The following is a 24923-nucleotide window of genomic DNA, read 5'->3' on the forward strand; positions in this document are numbered from 1 at the left end:
ATGAAATCTGTGTTTACCCTACACTACACCAGTGCCCATTCAGCTTACCACCCTGAACAGGACACATAGCTCATCCAAAAAGTAGATCTGTTAGGGACGATGTTCCAAGAAGAAGGATTGCTGGGAAGAGATGGGATCCACCTGGCGAAGGGAGGGAAGAGCATCTTCACGGACAGATTGCTAACCTAGTGAGGAGGGCTTTAAACTAGGCTCGCTAGGGGATGGAGACTAAAGCCCTGAGATAAGTGGGGAAGTGGGAGACCTGGAGGAAGAGCAAGAAAGAGGGGGCAACAGGGGAGGTGCTCTCATTCTTCCTGAGAAATCAGGGCAATCAGCTAGTTACTTCAGGTGTCTGCACACGAATGCAGGAGCCTGGGATACAAACAGGAAGAACTGCAAGTCCTTGCACAGTCATGGAGCTGTGACGTGTTCGGAGTAACAGAGATGTGGTGGGAGTTCGCATGACTGGAGCACGGTCATGGGTGGGTACAAACTGTCGAGGAAGGACAGGCAGGAGGGAAGAGGAGGAGTTGTACTATATGTAAAAGAGCTGTACAATTGCTCAGAGCTTCAGTATGAAACTGGAGACAGGCCTGTTGACAGTCTCTGGGTTAGGGTCAGAGGAGAGAGCAACGAAGGTGATGTTGTGGTGGGGGTCTGCTATAGACCACCAGACCAGGAGGATGTGGTGGATGAGGCTTTCTTCAAACAGCTCATGGAAGTTTCCTGATCACAGGCTCTGGTTCTTATGGGGGACTTCAATCACCCTGACATCTGCTGGGAGGGCAACACAACAGTGCACTGACAATCCAGGAAGGTTTTGGAGAGTGTTGGGGACAACTTCCTGGTGCAAGTAATAGAGCAGCCAATTAGGGGCCATGCTCTTCAGGGAAGAATTGGTGGGAAATGTAGCAGTGGATGGCAGCAGTAACCATGAGACGATTGAGTTCAGGATCCTGTGGAAAGGAAGGATGGAAAGCAACAGAGTAAAAACCCTGGACTTCAGAAAAGCTGATTTTCACTTGCTCAGGGAACTCATGGGCAGGATCCCCAGGGAAGCCAGTCTGAGTGGGAGAGGAGTCCAGGACAGCTGACTGTACTTTAAAGAAACCTCACTGAGAGTGCAGGGACAAACCATCCCAACGCACAGGAAGAGTAGCAGGTACGGCAAAAGACCAGCTTGGCTTAACAGGGGGCTCTTCAGTAAATGATAGACATGCACTGATATATTGGTCCATATTGTATCACCACCAATAAAAGGAAAACTGACATCAGTGGCAATCAGCTTTTTTGGTTAATGTGCCCAATAACGTTGTTGATAAATACCAAGTGCATGCGTGCAGGGCCAGGAGCGCAGCCCAGCAGCTTGGAGAGCAGCATCCAGCCAGTAAGTCTGTGGGGAGGAAGGGTCATGGGGGACAGAAAGGGCGTGGGGGGGAAGATCAAGTCCCCTGTGGTAAGGAAGGGAGCAGGGCAGGGGCAGGGGCAGGCGCTGCACAGCCGGGGTGTGGCAGGGCATGGGACACAGCTGTTCAGGGGGTGCGGGGGTGGAGTGGGTCCCTGCTGCTGCATGCATCACTGGGGGAGGCATGGGAGACATGTGCCCCTTGGATTTGTGCGCAGGGTGAGGGTAGGGCTGCCTGCCGTAGGCTCAGGGCCAGGGTTTGCGCCAGCCTCTTCCCAGCAGGGAAGCTGGACCGGGGCTGTGCTTAGGGTGGATGATGGCAGCACTAGGAGAGAGCGATATGGAAGGCACTTGGCAAATTTTGGGGTGGCTGTAGCCCAACCTGTAGCCCTCCCTCCCAGCATCACCGCTGCCTGCCCCACCCACCCCAGGAGCAGCCCTGGCCCAGCCCCACCACCAGGAAGAAGCCGGCGCAGCTCCCAGCCTCGAGCCCACAGAGGGCAGCCTGCTCTTGCCCCATGCACACATCTGGGGGTCACATGCCCCCCATGCCTCCACCAGGGGGGCACTCAGTGGTGGGACTGGCTCCCCGGTTAAGCTGTCCATGGCTCTGTCTCATGCTCCACCCCGGCTGAGCAGTGCCTACCCCTGTCCCTGCCTCACTCCCTCCCTTACCATGGGGGCCTTGATCTGCCCACCCCACCTTCCTCTCCACACACTTACCAGCCAGATGCTGCTCTCCAAGCTGCTGGGCTGCATATGGGCTGTTGGATCGATATCAGCCAATATGGCTTGTTAATAATCAGCCATCACTATCAGCCAGAAAAATCTTTATTGGCGCACCTCTAGTAAACTACATCACAAAAACGAAGCTTACAAGAAGTGGAAACTTGGACAAACAATGAGGGAGGAGTATAAGAGTATTCCTTGGGCATGCAGGGATGAAGTAAGGAAGGCGAAAGAGCAACTGGAGTTGCAGCTAGCAAGGGACGTGAAGGGTAACAAGAAGGGTTTCTGCAAGTATATCAGTAACAAGAAAAAGATCATGGAGAGTGTGAGTCCCTTACTGAATGGGGAAGGCAACCTAGTGACAGAGGATGAAGAAAAGGCTGAAGTGCCCAATGCCCTTTTCATCTCAATCTTCACAAGCAAGGTCAGCTCCCAGACTACTACACAGGGCAGCACAGTCTGGGGAGGAGGTGAGCAGCCCTCAGTAGTGAAAGAACAGGCTGTGGACTACTTTGAAAAGCTGGACACATACAAGTCCATGGGGCCAGATGGGATGCACCCAAGGGTGCTGAGGGAGTTGGTTGATAAGATTGCAGGGCTGCTGGCCATTATCTTTGAAAACTCATGGCAATCAGGAGAGGTCCTAGACAATAAGAAAAGGACAATCACAGTGTGCATATTTAAGAAAGGGGAAAAGAAGGATCCAGGAAACTACAGACCAGTCAACCTCACCTCAGTCCCTGGAAAAATCATGGAGAAGATCCTCAAGGAATCCATTTCTAAGCACTTGGAGAAGAAGGTGATCAGGAACAGCCAGCATGGATTCGCCAAGGAGGGGCAAATCATGCCTGACCAACCTGACTGCCTTCTATGATGGGGTGACTGGCTCTGTGGATGTGGGGAGACCCATGGATGTGGCATACCTCGATTTTAGCAAGGTTCTTGATACAGTCTCCCACAACATTCTCACAGGCAAGCTAAGGAAGTATGGGTTGGATGAATGCACTGTAAGGTGGGCAGAAAACTGGCTGGAGCATCAGGCTCGGAGGGTAGTAATGAATGTTTGATGTCTAGTTGACTGTCAGTATCAAGTGGAGTGCCCCAGGGGTCACTCCTGTGACTGGTTTTGTTCAATATCTTCATCAGTGACCTGGTAGATGGCAGAGTGCAACCTCAGCAAGTCTACGCATGACACCAGCCTGGGGGGAGTAGTAGATATACTGGAGAGTAGGGCTAGGATTCAGAGTAACTTAGACAAATTGGAGGTTTGGGCCAACAGGAATCTCACAAGGTTCAACAAGGACAAATGCAAAGTCCTACACTTAGGGCAGAAGAATCCCATGCACTGGTACAAGCTGGGGGTTGACTGGCTGGGCAGCAGCTCTGCAGAAAAGGACCTGGGGGTTACAGTGGACAATAAGCTGAATATGAGCCAGCAGTGTGCCCAAAAAGGCTAATGGCATATGTGGCTGCATTGGTAGGAGTGTTGCCAACAGGGCAAAGGAAGTGATTATTCCCTCTATTCAGCAGTGGTAAAATCATATCTGGAGTTCTATTTTCAGTTTTGGGCCCACCATTACAGAAAGGATGTGGACAAACTGAAAAGGGTTCAGTAGAGGCCAACCAAGATGGTGAGGGGGCTGGGGGACATGACATAGGAGGAGAGGCTGATGGAACTGGTCTTATTTAATCTAGAGAAAAGACTGGGAGGAGATTTAATAGCAGCCTTCGGCTACCTGAAGGGAGGTTACAAAGAAGACAGGAGGATGGAGCTAGACTGTTCGCAGTGGTGGCAGGTGACAGAACAAGGAGCAATGGGCTCAAGCTGCAGCAAGGGAAGTTTAGGTTAGATATTAGGAAGAACTTTCTCACTAGGAAGGTAGTAAAACACTGGAACAGGTTACCCAGAGAGGTGGTGGAATCTCCCTCCTGGGAAGTTTTTAAGTCCTGGCTAGATGAAGCCTTGGCTAGGATGATCCAGTTGGTGCTGGTCCTGCTTTGAGCAGCGGGTTGGACTAGATGACCTCCTGAGGTCCCTTCCAGCCCTAAGTTTCTATGATTCTGTGAAGGGAGAAACCAGCGACCCCAAAATTGAGATACAGTCTCACACCTGCACCCCAGGTAGGAGACAGGATCTCCTTTCCTGCAATTTCTTGATGACGCCATAAGGATTATGGAATCTGAGCACAAGGGTTACTCCATGGCTATAAAAAGGTCGCCTTGAATTTTAGTGCAGAGAGAGATGATGTTGCTACTCTTTTCCAAGTGCTCATCCGCTGTATGGACAAGAGCAGTATACTCAACCTCTCCCATCGGACCAGCTACTTAACTTTTATGGCTGCCTATATTTAAATATTTATTGATGTTATATTTATCTAGACTGATAGGCTTGTTTTATGTAGCTTTTGGTGACTGTCTGCCTACTTAATGGCCACAGTTCCCCTTCTTCCCCTCCAAATTCAGGCTTTCGTCTTGTATCTGCAATGCGTGAAAATGAAAATCCACTGCACAGACAGCAGGCTCACATCGTGAGGCCAAGTCTTATCACCACCACAGACTTCAGAAGACTTAGGCAGAGATGCGATGTTTCTAGATGGGTCCTATATGCCCACAAGTCACTCACCAAATTAATGTCTGTGTGGAGTCTTATGTTTATTTTACCCTGCCCAAACCCAAAGACCTTTTTGAAATGCCATTACCATGAGCACATAGAGTGCTGGCATCCCTGACAGTGCCTTGCTCCCTCATTTAAGGCAGGCATTATTACTGTGCCTTTGAAGGACTTTTTCTTCCTGGAAAATCAGGTGCCTCTTTTCATACGCCCTGGGAGTGGGGCGGAGTTGTAAGCCTGAGTTCACATGCATCCCTAAGCTCTATGTTAGCACCTCGGTCTTCTGTCAACACATTCCCCAGCCACACTGAGGGGGGGTTTTTAAGCAGTAAATCCAATGTGAATGCTGCAACACTGGCTCACATATCATAAAATCTATCACCCATCACAGACACGATTTCTACGCTAATCTGAGCTAAGGCACTTGTGCGCACGGTCACTGGTGTACTGTTAAATTTGTGCTGCTTCAAGCATGCTCTTCCCAGAACATCATGGTCAGTCTGGACATCCCTACAAGACAAGATATTTATCTGCCCAGAAAGATACAACATATCTTACATTTTACTGGACCACTAGAGGATTTTGTCCTTTGCTTCTCCCCTCTTGTATACTGCCATCTAGTCTTGGGAGCCCTTTCAGCAACACAGCCTGCAGCTGTAGCTGGACCCTACTTGGGTCTGCTGCTTCTATCTGCCCCCTCCCCTAAGCCCTTTTTACCAGCCTGGTACTCAGTTCCACCTAACATGCATTCCCAGCCTGCCTGCTTTATTTACTCTGCATTACAGTTTAGACAGCCATATAAACCCAAATTATTTTGGAAGCCCCTCAAATAAACAGACGGGCAAAGCAATGCCAAGCAATTAAGTAGACTATCCAAGGACAGGAAAAAGAGACAGCATGTATCTAGCAATGCAAACAGTAATATGCTCACTTACCTAACCACTGGTTCAGGTATTGCCTCTGCACTTGCTGGCACCTGGACTCCTTTCTCCCACTCTTGTCTCCAGGGATCAGCAAGTATATAGTACTCATCTGGGCTCAGCTGGTATGAATCGGGGATCTTCATCGCTGTTATCAGATCAGTACGAAAAACCTGTACCAAAAAGCAAGGGTTTTTAAGTCTGTACTTAAAAGGCTTACCAGAGATGAGACATTAGCCTTACCGTAGGAAGCTAGTACTCAGGTTTCTCCTGCCTTCAGGGATTTCTCCTGCCAAGCATGAGAAAATGGAAGGACCTATTTGGAGCACGGGAGCAGTGAAAGCACAGAATAGGTAAATTCCTTTCACAGGCTAGGATACATCTTCAGTCCTTCTGTTTTTCATCAAGCCAGTCTATCTCAGAGACCTACTTCCAATCTGCCACAGCTCTCCTGAAAAGGGAGGATCCCTGGTAGTACAATGCTTTCAAGCTATTTTGCTCTTATCCCCTTAGGACAGGGTGCATGAGAACTTCTCCCCGTGAACAAGAGTTCTCCTTGGCATAGCTCAGCTCCCCCTACCTGCTGCAGAGGTGGTCTGAGGGCGGCTCTTGAAGTGGCTGCTCATCAGACTGGACTAAAGTCTAAATAGAGTGTCTATTTATTTTCTGATTCTTTTTTTTTTTTTTTTTACTTTTCTGTTCTTCACTCTTGCCTTGGGGAGATGGCCTGGCAGACTGCAACCGTGTTGTTATTATCTGTCTAAAGACACGGAGACATGGCCGCTGGAGAGAATTCTGGGCTTCCCAGTGGGGAGCCTGGAGGTCCCTGGGCAGGTGGAGACCCTGAAGTGGGATAGCACGGATGGATCTGGCTTATTGTTATTACTATGCTAACAACCAGAGGAGACAACAGGGCCCAAACCACAGACTGCTCTCAGCGGTGCCCGCACGAGAGTGCACTTTATCACTCTGAGACTGGGGTGGCCAAGAGCTAGGCCTGAACAGAACCAGAACCTCAACCCTTGGTAACCAGCACCTCTGTCCAGTGACTAAGAAATCTCCAGGTTTGAACTATCCTGTTTTCCAATCCCGTCATTCAACGAAGACACTATTTGCCATCTGTTAAATTACAAGTCAAAAAGCCAGGTAGTACAAATCTTAAACTATGAATGCAGTGGCCTAGATGCTCACCTTACTTACACCAGCGTATGTTAAAGGTAACTCCACTAAACATCAGTGTAAACCACAGGCATGTACAATTGTAACTGCATATTTCAATACAGCTTGAGACAGAAAAAAACTCATCTTAAAGAAGGGTGAAATAAACTGTGTGCTATCCTCCCCGAGCTGATCAATGGCCTTAACAGATCTACATGAACATCCACTTTGTACTCAACAGAAAATACGATTCCTTTTCTGTTGCATTCACTTTCTTCAGATGACTCCTTTCTTCCTGAATGGCTGATACAGACAAGGCAGTTGTGAATATAAAGCCACCTGATTCCCATGCATGCTTTAGTTTATGCTATCTGCTACAAATGCAAGCAAATCAGCAAAAAACCTTCTATGATCTGCCTTTGCAAACTATTCCATTCAGGTCACAGCATAATATCATACACAGCATGCTAGGGTGTTTTCAGTGAAACTCATCATTGTTAAAGCACAGTCTGAGCTACCAGTGCAAACAGAGGCACTTAAAAACAGCTAGATTATCTGATGCTGACCTTGTCCCACTTTTAGAACAAAATCTAGCGCTTGACTTTTCAACCCAGCAATGCAAGGACATGCCCAAAGATCATACATTCAGTATTTTAAAGGACAACTCCAGTTCTTAGTTATAGGACTTACCAAGCAAATTCAGTATTTTCTAAGAGCCAGAACAGTTGGTCCCAAAGTGCAAGCATGAGGGTGAGGGGTAAAGAACCATTTCTGCCTGACTGCAATTCTAATCCAGCAATATCTGGAAGAAAAGCCACCTCCGAAGGCATGCGTGGAAAGGCAAGGAGGGAGGACTTTCTTTTCCTAGCTATGGCAATCATTGCCCCCCGCTTACTGCAAATAATAAAAAACCAACACTGAACAACTGCCTCCAAACCCCTAAGGCCCCTGGTCCTTCTCGCTGCTCCTCCTTTGTTTCAACATTTCCACCTGAAGTAACAATAAGAAACACTTTTATTATATTTTGGAGTAACCGTTGTCAGTTTTTTGTCCGGATCATGAAAAAATACTGAGAAAAGCAAGCCCACAGATAAAGCACAGGATCCAAGTCTGTTCTCGGCTGCACCACAGGAAAGCCACACCAACGCCAGTGGGCTCAGCGGAGGGCGTTCTGAATTTCCAGTGGTGCAGTCCAGAGCAGCACCTGCCCCGCAGAGCATCTGAGCCAGCAAGTGACTCACAAATGCTCTGCGGTGCCGTTCTTCTGAGTGCCAAAGGAAGAGGTGAGATGGGCCAGCTAGGACTGTGGTGTAAATCAATGTAGGCTGAACTGAGCTATCCTCATTTACACTGGCTACAGAACTTGCCAACTGTTTTCGGGTATCTCTGGTAGTGAAAATTCAGCTCTGCTCTGGATGTGAGAGTTGAGAATTTGGCCAAGAACAATTTTTCTGTGTATGCACGTGCCACAAGTAAACCTTCCCAACTCTGCTCCGCTGGAACGGCCGGTCTGAATCGCTGGTGGCTACTGGGTGCCTACGATGTTTAGAACAATACCTGGTACCTTTCCGTGGGCTCTCTAACAATCTGCAAGGAAATGCAAAGGAATTACTAGGTTACAAAGCTCTTTCACACTTTAATTTTGTCTCCTTCCCAAAAGGATAGATATTGTTTACAGTCCTGGAAGGAAAAAAAAGTAAGCTTGCTTAGTGAACAGGAAAAAAACTAAACTAAATGGTGCTGTACATGCCTGTCTACATGTCCAGAGCCTGAAGCCCAACACAGCTGATTCTCACTGACCCATTAAACTGCTCCTCCAAGATCTATGCCAAGCCTCTCTGCGAATCCTCAGCCCCTTGGATAGTGATTTTACTCATCCTCCCTTACTGTTTTGCTTCTGGTCCTACAGAGTCTCTTCCCTGATGTACACTACGGGGAAAAAATAATTCCAAAAAAATCCATCATAGTAAATAAGGTTTTTCTTCCAGGGGATTGCCTGACAGCAATGATTTGAGCGATCCTGTCTCTTGGAGAATAAAGAACCATTTGTAAATGAAAATGGATGATTTCTCCTTCTCTCCGCCATCTGTTATTATCTGAAATAATAACCTACAATACCAGCAATAATACCCAGACGCCATCTAGGTCTAATCAGCCTGTCTCTGGCTACTTCTGTGTAACAATCTGCGGAGCTGGGATGGATCAGGTGTTTCCTTCAGATGCTGTTTAATCAGTTTTGAGTGTTTATTCTCAAACTGACTACTGCTTGGTGTGAACTGTAATAAATGATTCAAAGATGGCTTCACAGTTTCAATATAAAGATAAAATGCTCTGGAGGGTCTTTTAGAAACCAAATCAGCTCCTATAGATGAAACTACACATTAACCCCTAACTGAGACCCGGTATTTAGGTCAGTTCATTTAATCCTCAGAGCCTCAGTTGATAACCCAATTAGAGCTAAGTACAAATACATAAACCATTTTCCTATACCAGTATTTCTTAGCGGAGCAGCCCCTTCTTCTTGATGCATTTGTTTGGAAACACTTTTGACCACATCTATGTACAACTAAATTGAACTGCCCAGACATGGTCTCAATGCATCTTCCAATAAAAACATAATTAATAGTCTAGCTACTACAGTCAAAGCCAGGCTAGGTTTGAAAAAGGTCAAGTTCCTTGAAGTCTCTATGTGCCAATATAATTTAATTGTTAAGAATACCACAGTAACATTTTATTATACTGCCAGTGTGAAAAATTAAAATAAGATTAAGAAAAATGCTAATTAAACATGAGAAGAAACAGGCAAGATGTTGCAGTCCTTGCAGTTTTGCATATGTGAATATCAAGTAATAACAAGCTAATAAAAAAATGAATAAAGCCAATGCTGTTCTAGAGCATTTGCTGAAACATAATGTACATGTATGCCCTTTTACTGATAGATCTGCATTCCCCAATGTCATCATTCAGTTTAAAGGCTGTTTCAGTTACTCACTGTCACCAAATGACTATCTCCAAAGGATACAAAGCAAACAAAATTCAGCATCAATGCGAACCTTTTACCTTGCACTGGAAGAGCCTCCACCAGCTGGCTAGCCTGTTAAGTACTACATGTAATTCTGTTTTGGTGGCTGTGACAATCTGTCCTCTCTGGACTGTATGCATTTTAATGATAGCACGCGAGATTCATTTAAAATCTTGATATCCCTCTACTTGCCAATTCAGTGCGGCACAAATAAAACAGCATTTCTAGAGCCACCTTGATAGCCAGTATTTTCCATAAGCGTCAACTCACTGTAGGGTCTTTCAGCCCTGACGTGCTCAGCCTAAGATATCTAGGGATTTATTTTCAGAGGTGCTGAGAACCCCCAGTTCCAACCAACGAGAGAGGAAGCTGCAAAAGCTTGGCACTTCCAAGGTGTCTGGAATTGGACACAAACACTATGGCACCCGAAACGTGCAGGACACTTGAAAATTTACGCCAGGACCTCCCTGTTTCCTCTTCTCTCATGTGGAGATGGCAACAATTCCCCAAGGCACAGGAAGAGGGGGGCGCATCTACAAGTGCGTATTAATGATGTTCATTGTTCCCACGTGCACTGTCTCAACGTGTGCCTGGGATCAAGCATGTTCAGCTACATTGGAGCAGCCCTGGCTGGCAGCAGGACCCGGCTCAACTTGATGTGGAGGGGCTGGCTGGGGCACAAGGGTGCTTCAGTGAGGTGCTAGCTCAGGGGCAGGCCATTATTTTGGGCAAAGGGCCGCTTACTGAGTTTTGGCAAGCCATTGAGGGCCGCATGACAGGCAACTCCAGGCAGATAAATATTAATTTTCTAAATTTGTTAGGGGCCCCGTGGGCCGGATACAATGGCCTGCCAGGCCACATCTGGCCCCCAGCCTGCATCTTGCCCACCCCCATGCTAGCTGGCAGGCAGCCCCTGCACTGAAATATCCCCATGCCCCAGCCAGCTGGGTCAGTGTCTACACGTGTTGCAGCACACACACAAAAAACTCTGTAGCAGGACAATACCTACATTTACAAAGATGAACCTGCTGCAAAGCTTTCTAGTTTCCTGCGGCCTCCCGTACAGATGCAGAAATGTTTACTGCGCAGCTAATTAGGCAGCTCTGCAGTACATCTCATGCAAAGGCACCCGAGGTGTCAGAAAACTTCATTCATAATTACAGGAACGTTTCCCTGTGCGTGAACTCCAAACACCGTGCCCATTTACATCTGATTGTAAGGACTTAAGTGTGTCTTATAGGCTTGTGCTGGCCCTCAGCGGCTGTATCCTTTGCCAGCCTCAGGTGAAGCACCAAGTGCGTTTTATTCTGAGCAGCACAGCAGCTAAGACTGACACTCCTAAGTTCCTCTCTGAAACAGCTGCTAAGCCTGCATGAAGTACCAGACCCCGGGATGCCGCCTGCCTCTGAGATGGCTGCAGACTCTCTGAAGTATGCCTTCAGCTACTTGACCTTGTTGGCTTCCAAGTGCCCTCAGCTTCCCCCTGGGTGCTTCACTATCCACCCAAGCCAATTACCCGATGGTGATACCGACTTCAAAGCCGCGGCTGAATAAATCATCAGAAACATGACGTCACCCGCTCGTGATATGTAAATCACGAGACTTCTTCGAGGAATTTCCTGGCTCGGGAGTCAAAAGCTGGCACTGCCGACAAGGCCTGGTGGAGAAGTAACACAGCTCCTGCAGAAACCCAAGGAGAGTGTTTTCTTCCCCCTAGTTCATTGTTTACTGCAGTATGATTGTGCAATTATACTAACCTGTCAGGAGAGCACGACTACAAGGAAGCTGGCTTCAAGAACATTTGCAGTATCAGGCTTTTTGTTTTCTCTTGGGAAACGGCCCCTATATTTTTTGATTGGAACCGACAAGTTCAGCATTTTGGGGGGCGCTCACCAAGAGTCAGGTCTGGAGAGGGAAGACGAGTTTGCCATGGGGAATGCACGCTAGGATTCTCACTTCAATGATGGAGACAGCTGTCCGTTAGGTACTGTACCAACTCATTTCACATAAGCCATCGAACAGGCATTTGATAGTATTTCTGAGCAACCTCAGTCTGACCTTGATTTGAACGGGTGACCCAGAAGCAAAAGGTTCCAGACGCTCCAAAGAGCTCAGCCTTGCAAAGGACCAGACACTTCTGCGCACACTGATCTCTGCCAACAGTAGCCGGGAGGACCAAAAGGTGCATACTTAGCACCGGAAGTGACAACAGGCCCACCTGCGCTGTGCTGATCGCTGGCCTGTTAGCACGACTAAAACACCTGGTAGAGTGGGTTAAGAGGAACAATATTTGTGTTTAAATAATAAAGGCCCTTTAAAAAAAAAAAAGAAAGAAAGCATTTTACAGATATCTTCATCCATTTTCATTTGGCGAACAAACCAGTCAAAGTATGATCACAGCAAATGAAGGCTCACATAGTAACCACACAGACGTCAGAGGGGGTAGGCCTTATTTGCTTGTGTAAGTGACAGCAGATTGTGACACCCAGCAGTGACCTAGTTCAGGTGGTTGTCTGGGCTCCTCCACCACTGCTTCAAAAAACTAAAGCTCCTTCTCCTCCTCCCTGCAAAGAGGACACTAACAACAATGGAGCCTTTGTACGAGAAGGATACTCAGAATCCTAACTGAGGTCTAATCCTTAAATCAGTTGACTGGGAACCAGCTATAATAAGAGAGGCAGACAAAGAAGACTTAAGCCAAATGAAGATCTGGCCCATTATCTTCATTTTACAGGTAAAGATGCAAAGGCACAAGGACCTGCAGTGGCCTTCCCCAAATTATGCAAGTCCGTAACAGAACTGAAAACAGAATCATAGAAAATTAGGGTTGGAAGGGAGGTCATCTAATCCAACGTCCTGCTGAAAGCAGGACCGTCCCCAACTAGATCATCCCAGCCAAGGCTTTGTCTAGATGGGTCTTAAAACCTATCAGGATGGAGATCCCATGCTGCTGTAGTGCTTTACTACTCCTCCTAGTGAAAAGGTTGCAAGCCTAAACTTCCCTTGCTGCAACTTGAGACCATTGTTCCTTGTTCCGTCAGCATCCACCGATCTCCTGACCCCCAGTCCTGTGCCTTATCTGATGGCTAAGCCAGCAAGACAAAATCAGCTAACCACCACTCGTCATTGTCTCCGTAACTCATGCTGATGTTTAGGAGCTGCAAGGGCTTTGGAGCCCACACAGAGAGTCAACAAGGGAACTTTCCCTGGTATGGGGAGTGTCACCCACTGGTAATAGGAAGTTTTGAGAAAATAAAGTAGGATCAATTTATATGTATGAAGTTGTTACCATTGTCACATCTCGGCACCCATTATATGCACAACCCCAAAAGCAAACTTTCATTCACAGGCCAAATGTCACAGCAAAGTCAGACTACAAAGGTGCACTTCATGGGTTCCCTGGCCAGTAGGAAGCTGTCTGCAGACAGCGAGTCTAAATGGAAAAGTCCTGCTAATTGAGGGCCAGTGCAGCTTTGCCCCAACCACCTTCCCTCTTCCCTGCTCTCTATCTGTAGGAAGATCCTTGTGGCATAAAGACACCAGAGCAGCTGTAACAAGCACTCGCAATCAATTGCCCTTCTTGAGGCAGAAGGGGGGCTCATTGCATCTTGAGGTCTTGAGGTTCGTATGGACAGGATTGTGCTTATGTCAGAGGTCAGCTCCTCACCACACAGACTACGATAAATGCATTTTCTCTGCTGACAGATATTACCTGGGGTCATGTATTTAATTCTTTCTAAGTCCACATGGATGTCTGATGGGGTCACAACTTTTCCCTGTGTACATGCTCCAGCAGACCCTGCTATCATTTCCACTGAAAGCCTGTGCTGTATTGTCTACAGGACTTTGAATGCCAGGCTGAGTACAGTATGGGCAGCTTTACAAATGGTTCACAACCTCCTTAGGGGCTGAAGTGAAGAATATCGTGCTGTGAATGCAATGCAAGACCTCCCTGGAGGCTGCAGAGCACCCCCGCTCCATCCCCTGCAATCCTTAAGATTGAAAATGGGGGCCAGTATCAGCACTCTGTATATTTTTTCACCGCGGACTGCACAGAGCACAAGCCTGCTTTTTTCCCTGCACCAAATCTTCCCCCAAACTTGTCCCTTCTGGCTTCTCAGCTCACATTAGGATAGAAGCTTAGTTCTAATTTTGAGCCAAATAAGTATGATTATATCTATTTCCCCAAAGGTGATAAGGCACAGTGCAGGCTGGATTTGCAATATTACTGCTTCACTTATTTAGCCCTTCTTCGAAAACAGATAAGCCTCCACATTCAAAGGCAGCAAGTGTGCCAGCACTCTATCATGATGATGCCTCTGTCTTTTCATGAAGAACTGGAAATGCTCAAATTATTAACTATCAAAGCAGAACACTTTAGAAATGATAGAACGCCACAGAAATTCTAAAGGAAAGCAGATCAGTTGTCTGGAAATCTACCAACAGCTAATATGCTCAAATTGTAATCTAAAATGTCTTTTTGTTTTGAATTGTCTGGGATTACGGTTGGGGAAAGACTCAATTATTCTACTCAAACTCTTCTGAATTATTTATGAAAACTAAATAAAGGATAAATTGGGCACTGATGAACTGAAGACCTGGTGGTGGAAGGAAACTTGTGTACTAGAAAACAAGCAATTTTCTCTCAATAGGACTGTTTACTATTTCTTCCCTTCTGCAGAAATTGACAAATTGTCTTTAAAGGTCTGCTGCTTAGCAACACGGGTCCACCGATCTGCTTGGAAGATGTTAATTGCTTCTTCAAACAAAATGAACAACTGTTTAAAGGGCTACAACTCTAATTTAATAACCAATGTGAGCCATTAGGCAAAATATGGCGACTCTGACTGCAGCATGGTGACTCCATTAATGCGCAGGCTGCAGTAGTTCTCTCCCACTAGTCGTGCAGGGGGTAGTACAATTAGGACCTCAGTCTTGAATAACCCTATTTGCCCTACAAGAGGACGAGACCCAGGGAGCTGTATTCTCAAAGATGTTTAGGTGCACCTAGCAGCAGATGAGCACCCAAGTGGGTGTCCAAGTACTCCCTCATTGGTATTATTGGGTATGAGGCACTAAGCCTACTTAGGTGCTTCAGAGCAAGAATCAGCGCCAAGTGGACCATTCTTGGTGCCCCTATGCTCTATAGCTCAAAGTCTGGCCTCACTCCCATGTCCTTTGTGAGGCTGGAGAGGGAGGGGAAACAACCTTGCCACACCCTACTGTGCCGTGAACAAATGGGGAAAGTCCTGGCCAAACTGCAAACTCCCCCTGGTAGTCTGTCCCTGGAGATTCAATGCAGCGCATGTTGGAGATACCCCTGCTCTTCATAGCTCAACCCAGATACTACCTTGTGACTAAACTAAAAAGAAAAGAGCCCCACGTCCCAACTCTGCTAGGGCAGTGCTTGTAGACCCGCACCACTTTTTGTTCTCAAAAAGCAGCTGTGCCAAAGGATGTGTGGTGTCACAGGCTCCGCAACATCTGCATGTTGGGGCTGTGCTACAGACTGTTGGCATTGCTCCTGTGGGCAGACATCTGTCTTTTTCCCATTGGCACTTACTTTTCCTGACTTATTGGTTCTGCCTAGACACTTGCTTTAACGTGATAAATATTATCATTAAACATCAGGCCAATGAGAATGTATGGCACTTCTACTGCACTGCAATCCTGAGAGGCACAGAAGCATCAAACCACCATGTGCTTTCAAAACGCCATTTGCACTGCTCTTATGAGAGTCACAAAGTCACAGAGAAGTAGGGCTGGCAGGGACCATCGGAGGTCATATAGTCCAGGGGTCACTAGATTCACTGCCTAGGTGGGAAAAGTGGCCCATGATGTTTCAGAAGATCTGAATGATACACATGGAATCAAAGGGAAGGAGAGGCGTGTGTGTCAAGCACAGGCATTAGAAAAAACACAGCAGCAAAACTGGCACTCTGTTGTGTCATGTGTGCACTCAAGCAACATGACTCTAATGGGGTGCAAAGGAAAACACCAAGAAATAGCAACAAATGGACCGAGTGCTGTAAATCCAAGCAGATGCCATTCACCGCCCCCCCCATGCAAATGACAGCCTCAGGCCAGTGCCTTGCTTAATTTTCACCTGAGAATATCAAAGCTAAGTGACAATGATCCTGATGTTCACTCTTTCACAAGGCGTGATCTTCACCCACTGAAAAAGTCCTTCCAACCAGGATTCCTATTCTATCCTTTCTGTACTCAACCTCCTGGCTTGTTGCAAACTGGCTTGTGGCAGATTTGAAAGGTGCAGGAGAGAGCTGAGATTTCAAACCTATGTGCACCACACCTTTCTTGGCAACCTTTGTAAAAAGGCCAATGACTAAATGGGCTTGGAGGCCTGAGCTCTCATGAGGTGGCCCAGCCCCTCCAGATCAGGGCTGGAGCATGGTGCGGGAGGGCAATGGAGGAGAACTGTTGCTGCTGGTGCCCAGGCAGTCCCTGTTCAGCAGACTTAGTCACCAGAGCTGTCCAGAAGCTTTACCAGCACTAAATGCATTAATTAGGAGATATAAATGAGGAAAGCATGAGTCACAGGGTCACACTATTCTATCCTTCTCTCCCCCAGAAAAAGGGAAACTCCACCAGCGCTAGGCACAGTCCCCAGATCACTTTATTCTCACCTCAAGCGCCGCACAAGTGTTTGTCATTATTTTATCCCTTTTAAACAGATAAAATTCACTCACAAAACAGGGCTTCAGTGAGACTTAGTTGATGCATATAACCCAGTTATCAGTGGTGCAGGGGTCTCTTCTGTGCACAATCCGAAGGAAATGAAGATTGCATTAGCCCATCTAGATGGTGTTAGTTAAGCTGTAGAAGCTCATGTTGCTAGTTTTGCACATCTCTAGTTCAATGTTGGTGTGTCAGCCAAGAAGGCGCTGTCTCACAACTTTGCCTTGTACAGGCCCTCTGAATGGGATGACTGTCAAAGACCTTCAATAAATCCCATTAGCCAACTGGACTTTCCCCCCATGCAGTTTCAATCCACCCTCCTCATCCTACCACAGCACAAAATTTCCCTTGTCCTCTTTGTCACATTTTCAGCAAGGCGCAAGTTTCATAACCTACAATCTGCACTCTGATTCGAGTCCTTCTTCAGGTGGTTATAGATTGCGTAAGAAGTGCCCTTTACTGGATCAGACCATAGGTCCATCTTGCCCAGAAGCCTGTGTCACACAGGGACAGAGAATGGAAAGAACCAAAAGGGAGAGTACAGAGTATGACCAGGGTTTTTTTCCAATATTCGCCCACAGGAGACTCCAGGATTTAAGGTCTAGCAATTCCAATTCAGAGGCTGTATCCCTAAATCAAGCGGTACGCTGATATATCAGTCCATATTGTATCAGCACCACACCAATAAAAGGAAAATTGACATTATTGGCAATCAGCTTTTTTTGGTCGATGTGGCCAATAATGTCTCCAATAAATGCTGTGTGCACGTGTGCAGCCACAGCATGCACGCAGCCAGGGGTGCAGCCCAGCAGCTTGGAGAACAGCATCTGGCCAGTAAGTCTGTGGGGGGGAAGGAGCGTTGGGGAAGAAAGGGGCATGGGGGTGCAAATCAAGGCCCCCCATGGTGAGGGAAGGAGTGGGGCTGGGGCTGGGACAGGCTCTGCCCAGCCAGGGTAGGAGACAAGAGCCATGCGTGGCTGGTCTGAAGGGTACAAGGGAGGGGAGACGGGTAGCTCCCACCACTGTGTGCACCCCCGGGGGAGGCATGGGGGGCACGTGCCCCCTGGATTTGTGTGCAGGGCGAGGGCAGGCTGCTCACTGTGGGTTAGGGCTGAAAGCTACGACAGCCTTTTCCCAGTGGGGGAGCTAGACTGGGCTGCACTTGAGGCGGGCTGTGGGGTGGCTATAGGGAATTATGGGGTGGCTGTAGCCCACCCTGTAGCCCCACTCCCAGCACCGCTGCCACCTGCCCCACCCCAAACGCAGCCCCAGTCCAGGCTCCCTACCAAAAAGACGCTGGCGCAGCCCCCTGGTCCCAGCCCACAGCAGGCAGCCTGCCCTTGCCCTATGCACAGATCTGGGGGCACATGGCCCTGCAAGCTTCCCCCAGTGGTATGCAGAAGCTCCCCACCCCCTGGCACGAGCCATGCCCCTCTGCCATGGCTGGGCAGTGCCTGCCCCTGCCCCACTCCCTCCTTCACTGTAGGGGCCTCAGTCTGTCCCCACATACCCCTTTTTTCCCCCACACCCCTTCCCCCCCACAGACTTACTGGCTGGACACTGCTCTCCAAGCTGCCAGGCTGCATATTGGCAATCAGATCAGTATCGGGCAATATGGCCAGTTAATAATCAGCCACTGGTATTGGCCAAAAAATCTTTATTGGTGCATCCCTACCCAATACCCATGCTCAATAGCTACTGATGTTTCTATGCTCCAAGAATTCGTCCAAACCCTTGGCACAAAAATTTTATAAAGCTTATAATTTATCCATCTTCCATCTTAGACGCACCTAATAATGAAAAATGAACCATTCACATTTTAACTCCATTTACTCAAGTGTGAGACATATTTCAGCAAAGCAGCAAAAGCAAAGCTAAAAGGGAACAGAATGGTCTGTTGCTTAAACATGATCCACATTTCAAAACAACTTCCCTGTAGCTTATGAGTCTATCCCCAGCACAGGTAGTGGGGGAAACAGAGCGGCATACTGATCTATCCTTAGTCAGACGACTGCCTTTGTGGATGCTCTTCTAACTACTCCAGTGCTGGATTTAAGAAAAGACAAAAGAATTAGTAAATCCCCAAATATCTCTCCCTTTCATGCCTCTTGATTTCTGAACTGGAGAAAACAAAAATGAGGAGTCTCCATGCTTGTGAAATTTCAAACCACAGAGGAAGAACAGGCTGCTCAGAAGAGAAAAGCATACACTCAAAAAAGGCCCAAGCTCCATTTCAAATACTGTTTGCTCGCTCCAGGGTCTGGAGGGGCTTCCAGAGCAACAGATGACGAGTATCTCACAGTAGGGCGAGGGGAGGGAATGGAAAAATAAAAGTATCCTTAAAATGGTACCACAGGAAAGAAAAAGGTAAATCTGGTAGCAGTCTGCAAAGGATACTTCCCTTTTAACTCCTTCCTGGCAGGCCTGTGCAGTAGCAGGACATGGTGGCACCATTCCTCAACCGTCCCCATGCTGAGTATTTTCAGCTCAGTGACGATGCCCTGCCAGGTGTCAGACAGTACTTGAAGGGGCATTTTGCCTAACGCAACAAAATGTTAGGAAACAGCCAAGGAGTTGAACGGCACCTGATGGCTTCCAATTGGTTTCTTTCCTCCTGTCAAATCTTCCTGCAACTGAGAATATCTTGCTATGCTGCTTCTAGAGCAGGATCCCACTTAACAACCCGGAGCACCTGCCCCACATCTCTGCTTGTCGTGCTCTGTTTCATCACAAGCACTACTTTTCTTATAGCCTGCTTGTCTGGACTGGAATCAGGACAGACAGGGATCTGCGGAGACCATTCACTAAAAGGCATCTCTACGTTTCCTCCGAGCAACTAATACACCCTTTTTAGTGCCTAAAAGTGCAGGGTTCTAGCTACCTCAAGGCATAATTCATGGATTATGGAACCTCTCAGTTCTAAGACACCGGTTCAGATCTAGTCTGACATCTATAATAACCAGAAGCCATCTGTACGTGACAGCTCCTGTGTGTACAACAACCACATCTACAAAAGCACTTGTGCCCTACGGAAAATCTCAGGCCAGTGACGAGAAGGACCATGGAGATTAAGGTTTCTGTCACCTCTAGAAGTGGCTCCTTTGGGTTCGGACTGAGAAAGCCCAAACTGCTACCGTTTGCTCAGTCTCCAGGTGCTGTCAGTGCAGCCGCTTTCACGGACACGCAGAGAAAATTGTGACAGTTCTTTGCAGGAGGAACCTGCTACTTGGGTGCTTCACATCTTTGGGTCCTATTTATTTTTCATCTTGGCTGATTAAAATGCTATTGCCAGCAGATCGCAGTCCGAGCAATAGCACCTTCCCTTATCCAGTAACTCAAAACATGCCTCTGATTTAGTGGCAGCCGCTCCCCTGCCATCAGAGCAGCTTGATAAACCAGGTACCAGCACTGTCTACTAGTCCCTGAACTAAAAGAGAACGCTGGAGGGGACGACTATCAGCTACATCCCACACTGTCATTTTAGTTGCTGCTTTTCATGTCTGTAAATCACCTAAATGGAGATGGTCGTTTCTGGCCTTTAGCTTAACAGGGATGTCCGACTGACAGCCTTGAGTTTGCTAAATGCTGAGGAAATGATAATCCTTAAATCTGGCCTGTATGGAAAGTCTTTTGACTTGGATGTGTGTCTATAAATACCAATCTACAATGATGAACAAAGAGAGGGTTTTTCAGGTGCATGTTCATCATCTCTCTTCACTTCTGTCCAGGTCCAGCCATTTTAAAAGTAGTGAATATAATGAGACTGAGTTCAGGAGCTGTTCAGCAGCTGCTAAACCAGCCCTGTCATCAGCTCTTTCCTTGCAAATCTCCACTTCACTGATAGACAAGAGTCTGGGTAAATCCCCAGTGTAACTGCACAGCAGCAACACAGGTCTAATTACTGACTAGTCCCTACAGTTTCTACCCAAGGAAGAACACTGGCTTTGTCAACCAGCTCTGCTCCTGCCACCTGTAGCTATCTGGCCACAACTAAAAGGAGTTGTTTCATCACCACTGCAATCCTGTTAAATCCATATGTATGAGAAATCAGGGCTGTGTGAAACAGCATCGTTACGTTTCGACTTCTGTTTCACCATTTCAAAGGGACAGTGCCAACAGCACCAGCATCAACCTTCCCCAGTGCTGGGCGTGGGCTGCACCCAGCGCCGGACCCAGGCAGCAGCCTCCTCCCATCCCGCGTGCAGATCCGGGGGCCCGTACCCCCAGGAGGGCTGCGGGGCTGCGTGGGACTCCTCCCGGGGGTGCAGGCCCCCGGATCTGAGCACTGGATGAGAGGAGGCTGCCGCTGCTGCTTGGGACCAGTGGCAGCAGCAACCTTCCCTGGCGCTGGGTGTGGGCTATGCCCAGTGCCAGTCCCAGGTGGTGGCAGCCTCCTCTCATCCGGCACGCAGCTCTGGGGCCTCACCCCCCGGGGAAGTCCGGCACAGCCGGCAGCCCTCCCAGAGGTGCAGGCCCCTGGATCTGCACATCAGATGAGAGGAGGCTGCCTCCTGGGATCAACACTGAAGCCAAGTAAGCCCAGCCTCAAAACTCAAAGTGTTTCGAAACTTCAGAAACATTTCAAGTGCCCTTGTTTTGTTTCAAAGCCTTTTGTTCATTTTTGATTTCGCTGTTTTGAGCTCGAAACTTGTTAAAACAGCTTTGAAATAAAACACCCAGGAAAATTTTGCGCAGCCCTATTAGAAATTATTTCAGGCCAGTTCAGTGCAGCCCCCTAGACTGAAATTATTTCTCACCAGTTGCATACTCAAGATTCCCTTTCGTTCCCTCCTTTTCCAGATGTCTTGACAACATCAGACACCATCAACCTCAATTTCCTCAATTTCCTCCAACAGGACTGTCTGATAGGTGCATCTTCAGTTCCTACTACAAGAATTAAAGAGTGGATGCACACATGGCCCATTGAGGCTCAGCCCTGTTTCCTGGTTCCACTATAAGACCCCTGTCCTCTAGTTTGGAAGTTATCTTTGCGGTTATCAACATCAGAGTGAGGATTTTCTGCCACATCTTCAATTTTTAGCTATGCACTCTGCCTGTCAGAGCATGGTTTTAGCTTGGGCTGACCATCTTCGAGATGACCAGTCTTGAAAGTCTCTGAATGTGCAAAGCACCTAGCATACCATTGGTTTCACTGTAAACAATAATTAATAATACTTGTTATTATTTCTGGAGTTGGCTCCTGGGAAATTGAAGTGTTATGGATTAAGACCTCAAATATGTACTTGTAATAACTCTTCCCTGAGGAAATTAACAGTCATGCATCTTCAAAGGGTGTCATGTTTCCATTCACTTCAACTGAGGTTAGGAAGGGTGATTTTATGCTTGGGGCATATGTTAAGGAGTTAGAAATCGGATTCCATTCCTGATAATGTCATTGGCTTATATGCCTTAAGCTGAATCAGCTAACTTCTGAAAGCCTCAGTTTCTTCACCTGTCCTATGGAGATGATAACACTTCCCTGCCTTGTAGCCTCTGTTCACTGTGCCAGATCCCCAGCTGGTATAAATCAGCACAGTGCTATGGACTTTACTGGAGGTACACTACGTTACACTCAGTGGGCATGTCTACACATGCATTTTATGCTGGCCTAAATTTACTGTGCAGTAAGTGGGAATAGGCTGGTGTCTACACATGTAGGTGACCTGGGACTAAATTTAGTCCCAGGTCAGAGAAGCCTGCCATGTGCCCCTGTGGCCACCGGGGGAGCTCCAGCCACATGGCTGCCAGCCCTTGGGCCTATAGTCCCAAATTGGAGCCAGAGGCAGCTGCCAGCACTTGGGACTAACTTTAGTCCCAAGCTGAAATGAGGAGAGACAGCCAGCCAGAAGCCCTGGGGCTGGGCTCAGGGGCTAGGGACAGACATTACACATAAACTGGTTTAAGTAATCAGAAACTGGTTTAAACCTGTAACAGAACAGGCATTCAGTGCACATAAACCAGTTTCAAAATGGCCAAAATCGGTTTGAGATAAACCTGGCTGAATGTAGTATCAAGACTTAACTAATTTGGCTCAAACCAGTTTATGCAATGTCTGTCCCAGACCCCTTCCTGGTTTAACTTAAAAGAGAGTCCTCCACAGTGTCCAAGCGTGCTCTCTGGGCTGAGCTCTCTGCTCAAGCCCAGCAGGGCTGGCCCCACCCCTTGGCTCCCCAGTCAGAGCAGGGACAGGGAGAAACAGGCAGGGGAGAGGGTCTGGCCAGAATGGGGTTTAATTCCCCCCTCCTCGTCCTACTAGCAGGGACCTGAGCCAGGTTTGCTGGGCGCTTCCCCCCTCATTTAGTGCAGTGGGGGGCCAGCATGGCACCTGAGGCAGAGGGGGCAGGGAGGGGGCTTATTTTCCCCTCTACCCCCACTACCTCTAGGGGACCACAGCTGAGTCTGCCCACCCTGACCACTGCTGCCAAGCGGCGGAATAAGCCCCCTGCTGTCCCCTCCACCGGTCACCAGAAGGAAGAGGAACACCCCCTGTCCCTGCCCCCGCCCCCCCAAGAGGCCTTGCCAGCTGGCATCTGGCCCCACCAGGGGCTGCCTGGGGACCTGGCTTCCCAGACTAGCTTGGTGGTGCCGACAGGCTCCAAGCCCGGCAGCCACCCGTGCCCATTGCCCTATGCACTGGGGCTGCACCTGAACAAGCAGCAGTGGGCTGGCCGGGGTGGAAGGCTGTTCTGCCACTATCCCACTTTGGGTGGGGGGATGGGAAGCTTCTGCCCTGCACGTGGAGCCGGCTCCAGCTCCTGGACACCCTGGAAGGCAGAAGCCCTGCATAGAAGGCTTCAGTCCAGGGGCTGCAGCTGGAGCTCCATGCATGGGGCAGAAGCCGCTGGGCTGAAGCTCCACCCCCTCCACCCCCTGGAGCAGTTCAGGAGTGGCAGGAATGAAAGGGGGAGTAACCACTGCAGGCAAGAGGAGCAGGCTTCCCAAGACAGCAGACTTCAGCCCAGTTCAGGTTGAAGCCGCTGGCCTGAAGGAAGCTCCCCCATCCCCAAGCAGTGCTGCACGGTGTGGCAGGAACCACATCTGGAGGCGAGAAAAACAGCTCTGCCAGGCCAAGCCAGGCAGCCTGCTCTCCAGGCAGTCCCCACCTGGTGAGGCCAGATGCCAGCCAGCAGGGTCCCTTCGGGTGGGGCAGGGATGAGGGTTATTCCCCTCCCTCCAGCATCTGGTGGAGGGGACAGCAAGGGGCTTATTCTGCCACAGGAAGTGAGCATGGTGGTGATGCCGCAAGAAGTGAGCATGGTGGTGACGGCAGGCAGATTCAGCTGCGGTCTGCTGGGGGCAGTGGAAATAGAGGGGAGACTAACCCCCCTCTCTGCCCACCTCTGCCTCAGGGGCCACGGCAGCATCCTGATGCAGCAGCAAGGGGGGAGTCCCTGGCAGGCCCGGCTCAGGTCCCTGCCAGTGGGACAGGGAGGGGGAATTAAACACCTCTCTGGCCAGTTCAGCCCAGCCTGGCCATGTCCTCCCACCCAGCAAAGCTCCCCTGCAGCTGAGGGCACTCTCTAGCACCCTCCAGCCCCTGGCCTGAGCAACTGCAGGCATGTGTCCTCATTTTCCCAGTCCAGCGGGGATGTCTGTACTGTTACAAACTGGTTCAACCTAGGCAGGTTAGATTAATCTGGAAAGCAGTGGTGTCACGTTCAGGGTGCACGTGCACCTGAGAGCACTGGTGCACCCCTTGACAGGCAATGGTGCCCCCCTGCGAGCACCAGCCAGGCAGTACTGTACTGTAAGTGCTTCAGTCAGAATAAACTGGAATCTGAACTGCAACGTGTGTCCTGTGATGCACTACGACTGGAGCCCTTCACTCCGTTTCATTAAAAATGGAGTTTCCTTACAACCAACCCCACTGCAAGCACGTTTCTCTATGTTCCTGTAACACCCAATTTCAAATATGGGCAGCCCTGGTGTCACTATGTCCCGATTTATCCCTCTGGGAAATCATTTTCTCACTGTCCCGAGGACTTTCTTTGAAATACAGCTGAAAAAAATCTGGGGGTGGTGGCCAACGATCCTGTCACATCTACACTCGACTGTTTTGATTCCATAGCTGCAGGATTTTCAGACTGTGCCACTTCTCATAGGATTCAGTTACTGCAAAACATTTCTGCTCCATTTCTTACCGCTTCACATGTTTTCTCTGCCTATCAGTCCCACTTCTGAGTCTCTTCACTGGCTTTCTGTAAAATTCCTGTATCGATTTCAAGGCTCTTTTACTCACTTACAAAACCCTTTAATAGAGTGGCCTATCCAGTCTTGCTGACATTCAGCTCCAGCTTTAAGTTCTTAGTCAAGGGCTGTGCTTTTAAAGTGACTGCATGGTAGGTCTGAAGCTGCCAATTATCTAGTTAGTCCCAAACATCA

At 48.4% G+C, this 24923-nt stretch overlaps 1 protein-coding gene across 10 annotated transcripts in view; it reads right to left on the reverse strand.

The window, feature by feature from the left end:
- Nucleotides 1-24923, reverse strand: part of JADE2 (jade family PHD finger 2) — a 218784-nt gene that overhangs the window by 97643 nt on the left and 96218 nt on the right. For all 10 annotated transcript variants that reach the window (XM_090064989.1, XM_090064988.1, XM_090064982.1 and 7 more), the window contains one exon: nucleotides 5681-5838. In XM_090064989.1, coding sequence (XP_089921115.1) covers nucleotides 5681-5838 — 158 coding nt within the window. The remainder of the gene's footprint in view (nucleotides 1-5680; nucleotides 5839-24923) is intronic.

The sequence above is a fragment of the Crocodylus siamensis genome, chromosome 10 (assembly GCF_052110815.1).
Source record: "Crocodylus siamensis isolate JL-2025a chromosome 10, ASM5211081v1, whole genome shotgun sequence".
Classification (NCBI taxonomy): domain Eukaryota; kingdom Metazoa; phylum Chordata; order Crocodylia; family Crocodylidae; genus Crocodylus; species Crocodylus siamensis.